Source organism: Arctopsyche grandis, chromosome 9, assembly GCF_051622035.1.
Source record: "Arctopsyche grandis isolate Sample6627 chromosome 9, ASM5162203v2, whole genome shotgun sequence".
NCBI classification, from domain to species: domain Eukaryota; kingdom Metazoa; phylum Arthropoda; class Insecta; order Trichoptera; family Hydropsychidae; genus Arctopsyche; species Arctopsyche grandis.
In genome coordinates, this window is record NC_135363.1 from 12034714 (window position 1) to 12042302 (window position 7589).

At 28.8% G+C, this 7589-nt stretch overlaps 1 protein-coding gene across 3 annotated transcripts in view; it reads left to right on the forward strand.

Moving 5' to 3' along the window:
• Window positions 1–3538, forward strand: part of pbl (epithelial cell transforming 2 pebble) — a 43841-nt gene extending 40303 nt beyond the window's left edge. For 2 of the 3 annotated variants that reach the window (XM_077437610.1, XM_077437611.1), the window contains 4 exons: window positions 66–176; window positions 697–768; window positions 1218–1364; window positions 1485–3530. In XM_077437610.1, coding sequence (XP_077293736.1) covers window positions 66–176; window positions 697–768; window positions 1218–1364; window positions 1485–1601 — 447 coding nt within the window. In that variant the 3' untranslated portion in view covers window positions 1602–3530. Of the gene's footprint in view, window positions 1–65; window positions 177–696; window positions 769–1217; window positions 1365–1484 lie in introns of all 3 variants that reach the window. The other variant, XM_077437612.1, reaches the window with a different exon arrangement.
• The last annotated feature ends 4051 nt before the right edge of the window (window positions 3539–7589 follow it).

Genomic DNA, 7589 nt, shown 5'->3' on the forward strand with positions numbered 1-7589 from the left:
GTTTTTATCTTATCTGCGATCTTTTGGTTTATAACGTTTCTTTTTTTTTTGTTTCAAATATTCAGGAGAAGTTTTTAGCGTGCTGGGATTTCCATCAATTAGATATCGACACGAGTGACGTAGCATTAGGAACCCTATCGAAGGCTTTTAAATTTGCTTCTCGAACGAGATTAAAAGTGAGTCGTGCTTAATTTTTTACACTATTTGTATTAGATTAGCTTTAAATGTATTTTTTTTTAAATGATTATAAATCCACTGCTTTCTATGTATGCTTTTTACGACAGAAAATTTGTTTTAATTTTAGATGTATACATGTAAATATAATTAAGTGCATTTGCTATAACAATATTTGTAAGTTGCCATACAATCGAATATATAGTGTGTTTATAGTATAATAAAACCAAGACACTATCTACAATAGTTCCAATGTATTTCAAGTACAATTTGTTATATTTATAGATGTATTATTTAGGAACATTATGATAAGCTAAGATTATGAATTAAACATGCAAGAATCCTTGTACATAGTATTGATTAATTTGACTAGATATTTTCGTAGTTTTTAGTTAAGAAATTGAATTCATTAATTTACACACTATATAGATATATATGTAATACTGTTAAAATGTTGTGGTGTCCCTTGAAATATTCAAAATTTGTATGGCATTTTCCATTTTTTCTGTAAAATATTTTCAGTTAGAAACTATTGCCGCTATGCCTTGGTTTCGGACCAGCGAGACTGAAAAGCCGAACATGTTAGAGACATTGGTATTAAAAGCACACTTTACATTCGTTATCATCATTAATATTTCTTTTTCATTTTATTTATGGCTGCCTTGTTCATTATATTTTCTAATATCTCTAATTTTTTGCATCACTTCATACATTTGAAAACTCACTTAACTCAATTTTAACTGAATAGGAATCTGAAAATATAATCTACTATATAAATTATTCAGTTACTTTTAATTGGTGCTTATAATAATTTAGGCAAATTGAAATTAAATACGGTTTATTTTACTGTGTGATGTTTATGCATGATTTAGTAATATAGTGTTATGATTTTATTATTATTAATTTGCTAATCTTAAGCATGAAATTTTGCAGCATGAAAGTAAATGAATTGCTAAGGGCTTTCATCGATGTAACATTTTGTATTTGAAGACATATTTCATTGATTATAAATCTTGATCTATAAATATTGTTTTAATTTTCAGGTTGGGAGAGCATTTTCATTTAACAAAACCCCATCGAAGCTCAAAAGAGCGATGTCGTCGATGATTTCACCGTTCGGCTCGACATCGAATCTGTCACCAGCGTCCCAACTCGCCCAAATGAGATTAGCTAGTTGTAATAATATCAACGTTAGTAACTCTATTTTGTCAACGTTATAAAAATTGATGTATAATCCAGTATCTTACTGTGTGTTATTTATCAGTTGGAATTGTATTTTCGACACTAAATCTATGGCATTGGTTGGACAGGAACTGGGTGTGGTGAATAGCAGTAAACCGGAGGTGTTGGTAGCACCTTTGTCAGTACAGCCGACTCGTAAAGCCAAGGCAGCTAGTATGGTAGCGGGAGGCCTACGCCGGTCATGACCTAAGAGTATCCGGCTTTCAAGGATCAGTAATTTGGAAAAACTTCAGTTTTCAGTGATATAAAAATCAGATTGATAATTGAAAGTGAATTGGTATCGCCGTTTAGGAGCGGTCTGTATCGGACCCATTTTGATTTATATATTGACAATATTTTGATCATCAGTGAATTTCCAAGACGTGCCTATACATTGTTTTTTTTTAGTAAACTGAACTTAGAATAATGGATGAAATGAAATGAAATGAAATCTATACATATCTCATGATTTTCGTGTGCTATTTTTTATATGAACGAGACTTTGTTGTGCAATTTTGTTTTTAAACTCGGTTATGTGATGACTTATTATTTGTACTGTTCGAAAATTCTGTGAAAATACGAAATTTATTATATTTGTATTATTTGGCAATACTATATACTATATCTCGTGCACTTTTTATCTGTTAACCAGTGAATATCTCGCCTGATATTGTACAATTGAGCTTTTATGAATATTGATTATATATTTTTAAATATTGATTTAAGTTTTCAAATGTGGGATACGCTTGAATTGTTATTTTATATCTTAGCAGAATTTCTCACGTTGAGAAATTGAATGTTATCCTCGCCATTTTTCATCTAAATAAATTTCAATTTGCTCAATCAGTGGTGTTTCTCAATTAAATGTGGTGCACATTATAATTTATAAATATATGTTTATGCATAAAAAATATCGAAAATTGTAGATTGATTAGATTTAGAATGTGAAATAAATACGGACATTATTAATATGTTTTTCTACATTTTATCTCGAGGAAACTCTGCTATTTTTTTGTGATGTTTTTAAACTCATTTGACCAATTATATATTTTAATCTTTATTTAATCAATACATTCTTTTATGTAAAACTTGTTGATTTATTTGATGGAAAAAGCAGAGTTTCCCAGATAAATTAATTTTTTCTATGTTATAAAACCAAGGTATATTGTAAAATGACGCATTTTTGGTTTACATTTAATGCTTCTCCTGAAGCTTTTTTTCCATATTATAAATATTTAAATTAAAGCTTCTGTTGAGGACCATTAGATGGCTTCGATGCTGTAGACACATACATTTATTATGACTTAATGTAATTTTCATGAAATGTCTTAGAAAATTGATTAATTGTATAATTAAATAACTGCATTTTTTATATTTGAAAATCTATCCCGTCTCTTCTTTTGCAATTGAAAGATTAACGATATTTTACTACTTATTTAAAATATATATAAAAAATAATGGCATTACTACTTTGTGTCATAAGTGAGATTATTTAATACATATATATTTACGTATTTATACAATTGTTTCGTCTTTTTCTTTTAAATAATTGTACCATTACCGTCTTGAAAATAGATACTACTTATAGCTATTGTAATAATTTTTCATTTTATTTGTATTGCTTAAAAGTTTTTATGTGATACTGACCGTACTGAAATTGTCAAAAATGATATTCATTAGACGAAAAATAACACAAAAGTAACAAATACATTTTACTTTACATATATTTATACATATAATGCAAACCTAGCTTAACTTTCACTGGATAGTTATGTATTTGCAGGATTTCTATATTCTAAATTGCTTTGCCAAATAGTCATATTGTTCATAATTTAAAAATGCATACATAGATTACATATTTTTCTGGTCAAAACATGAATTACTTTTGTGCCCATGTTCTATTTTTATTATCTCTGCTAAAATTTTACAAATTTTTAGTGGCATGTATAATATATTATTATTTGTAATGAGAAACTTTTTGCCTTCCAACATACACAAAAATTGCAGTGTAATTATTCGTATTAAATTACTATGTACATATATATCTGTATTATACGTATAAAAATATGCAGCTCAAAAATCTCGGATACAATTTGCTGAATATTGTATAATAAATTTTGATAATAAAAGATTGCAAATATACATTTGTTGTTTATATTACTTCTATTTTATTTTATTTTATATTTTTACTTAGATATATATGTATACCAGGAAGGCCTAACAGGTAGACAATTAATTACAAACATTGCAGCATTTTTATTACATAAATCGCTGTATTTCGAAAGGCCGAAGAACACGAAATTAACAATGACTTAATCCATAGAGACATCTATGGATTTAGACTTTAGTACATCAATTTTTACATATTATACATAAATCAAATTCAGATATTTGTGACAGCGAGTAGAATGATTTTTGCCAATTTGATGGAGGAACCGTTTCAACAATGAAATCAGATTAATTGACAAACTCTGATAATATACGATCGACTTGGAGTCACAAATATCCAAGTCTGAGTATTAAAGATTAGCACGGGATCGAACCTATTAACCTCTCGCTGCTAAACATAAACGCAACCACCGAGCCATACTGCTGGCTTGGTGATTATATGTATATGTTCAACCCAATCTTAAATGAATAGGGCCAACCCTTACTTAACCTAACCTATCCTAACCCTTAAATAATACCAACCCTAACAATCTAATCTTAAATGAATAGGGCCAACCCTTACTTAACCTAACCTATCCTAACCCTTAAATAATACCAACCCTAACAATCTAATCTTAAATGAATAAAACCAACCCTGAAAATGTAACTGGTTTCACTGATTTCACTGAAACGTCAGTGAAAATATATTTTCACTTGAAATATAATTTCACTGTGACATACAATATATACCAATTATTGATATTTTTACTTTATCTATGTACGTAGTAACAATAGATGAAGTTTTGTGATCATGCGAAAATTCGAACTCGAGATTTTGACTGATTCGAACTCAGAATCGATTACTGATCACGTTTTAATGATCTAGAAAAAATGTGTGTGTGTCTGTGTGTATGTCTGTGTACTTTGGGGATTTTTTCAACACCGTTAGTCCTATCGAACCGAAACTTAATATCGGTTAATGAAATTCTTATAGACACTACGTAAATTTTTTTCAAATTTTTAAGTTGACCGGAAATGGTACCTCCCCTTATAGGTGTCCTCTTTTTTTAAGTTTTTGAATTCGATTTTCTCCCAAACTACTAACTGAATCGGACTGATTTTTTTTTACATGTACTAGAAATAATAATTTTTATAATTTTATATTTTTTAAATATTTTTATCTGAACCGGAAGTAGTACTTTTACTCTAGAGAATCGAGGTTTTTTATGTTTTTCTCAAAAGCCTTTTGATTTATCGAACTGAAATTTCATATCGATCAGTTTAAGCTCAATACCAAGTTATGTATAAAATTTGGTAAGCGTCCGTCGACCGGAAGTGGCAGTTTACTCTTGTTCGATTTGTCTTGTTTTTTTCGACCCCTTTAACATGTGTGGTCTTCACGAAAAAATTCAAGTATAATTCTTGTATCAATGTGATTAAAATAAAAAAAAATCACTAAATTTAATAAACCGGAAGTGGGATTTTTTCCCTTCCGGAAGCATCCGGAAGTAAGGTCAAAAATGTTGTCGCCTGGATCCTGACCACACCCCTGAACGTATTTAGCTGAAAATTTATATTTATATTCTTTATGAAATAACTTAGATTTGGTAACGTTTTGGTCAGAATTCGTAAGCCGGAAGTAGTATTTTTTTTAAAAACAATATCTCATTATATTTTCATTATTTTATTTTGACCTTTTAAATTATTTTAAGCTTCTTGATATATATTGTGTATAATAAAGATAGTGATTTTAAATAAAAATAAAAAATAAAATCACCAAATTTAATGAACCGGAAGTGGGATTTTCTCCTCTCAGAAAGGTCAAAAATTTTGTCGCCTGGATCCTGTCCACACCCCTGAACGTATTAAGCTGGAAATTTATATTTGTATTCTTTATGTACTAACTTAGATTTGGTAACGTTTTGGTGAGAATTCGTACACCGGAAGTAGTATTTTTTTTAAAAACAATATTTCATTATTTTTTCATTATTTTATTTTGAACTTTTAAATTATTTTAAGCGTCTTGATATTTATTGTGTATAATAAAGATAGTAATTTTAAGTAAAAATAAAAAATAAAATCATCAAATTTAATGAACCGGAAGTGGGATTTTTATCTCTTAGAAACGTCAAAAATGTTGTCGCCTGGATACTGTCCACACCCCTGAACGTATTAAGCTGAAAATTTATATTTGTATTCTTTATGTACTAACTTAGATTTGGTAACGTTTTGGTCAGAATTCGTAAACCGGAAGTAGTCTTTTTTTTTAAAACAATATTTAATTATTTTATTTTGACCTTTTAAATTATTTTTATCCTCTTGATATTAAATGTGTATAATAATAATACTGATTTTAAATAATTAAAAAAATTTGTACAAAATCCGCCAACCGGAAGTAGAAATTTTGTCTTGTGCAAGTATGTGCATATATTTGCGCTCAATTTTTATCGCTATCATAGTTATTAGTTCAATATCGAATTTTGTTTTGTAACCTTCTTATATTCCTCAAATACATAGATAAAGTCATGGGTTGGTCACACCCGAATTTTTTTGTTTCAAATCAAATTTTATTGTGTGGATGGAAATATGTACGAACAATTCAAGTGTATAAAATAAATATTTTGCCAAGTACTGGGTCACGAGGATACGAACTATGAAATTCTTTTCCAATTTAAACTTTAGTTGTATGCACTTTTAAAGTTTCTTCAAATTTTCTCGAAAAAACTTTATCACGCCGGAAAATTAAAAAAAACCATTGCAAAAAATTTGCAGTTTCGTTGAGAATTTCTGCAGTGATGAATTTATCAGCACAAAGGAACGCGTACATTTCATCCTAATTTATTTTGCATTATCTTATATATGCCACGTTTGCTGAATTTGAACACCTTATCTATAGCTGGAATTGGATTAAAATTTAGAGCCGAGATCATCATCAACCGGTCCGGAGACAAAAGGAATCCCCTAAACGCAGGAATTTGCTATATTTCTCTATCGTATTGGATTATTAATACGTACAAAATAAAATTTGTATGGGTATTGATATTTATACTTTGAATTCTTTTTGCTTGAGTGCAAAATTTTGTAACTTCAGTCTCGGAGGAGGTAGTGTTTCAGAATGACAACACTCTAATTGGCCCCTAGGTTCCCGTTTTGCCTCCCTTTCGCACACTTTAGTATGCTGGAGATCGCTATCTCTAACTCGACGTATGTATTTCAACGCTGAGTAAGTATAGGATATGGTATAACTATTTTTAGTTTTTTATTCCAATGTGTATGTAGACATGCTATAGATACTTTTACAATAATGAATATTTTACATTGGCTTCGTTTCACAATTGTCTATAATCGTACTAAGAGGATTTTGTTGATACATATAATGAAAGAACGTAAATGTTTAGTCCATATATTTGTTTGTAGCCGTATTTTCTGGCCCAATGTTGTTACCGTTAGGGTATTTGAAGTCTTTCAATCCAACATCTGAAGAACAAATAATTGTGAATTATTTATGTGATAAATGATACGATATCGTGTTGGCGTGTTTATCAACTTTGGCAGTTATTTATTGAGTGGATTATTTGCCTGTTAAAACCAACTAAATCGATATGCCGATAAATTTCCTTTTTATATACATATATATGTACATATTTAGATGTTAAAATATTTTTGAGATCTTGAATTTTTGGAAATCAATTTCTTTTGGAACATCATATGGGTTTATGTATGTACATACTACATATCGATTTACAGATTTATTTTAAATAAGAAAAAAAAAATGAAATGGCGAATCGTAGACGCAAAGCTGCATGGAATTTTATTTGAATATAAGTTTCATAGAATTTGATTTATATGAATAACATTTTTATGGTTAAAGTTTGGAGGAAAATTTCCCTTTAATCTTCATTCTTATCTTTATGGAACGGATGCTAAATAAAAATCTCATAATTGCAACTTACTTCTTAAAGCAATTTTTTTCGGTTGATTATTTATCAGTCGAAAAATTTAAAATGAATAAATGTTCATTTTTTTAAAAATAAATTTTTCATTTT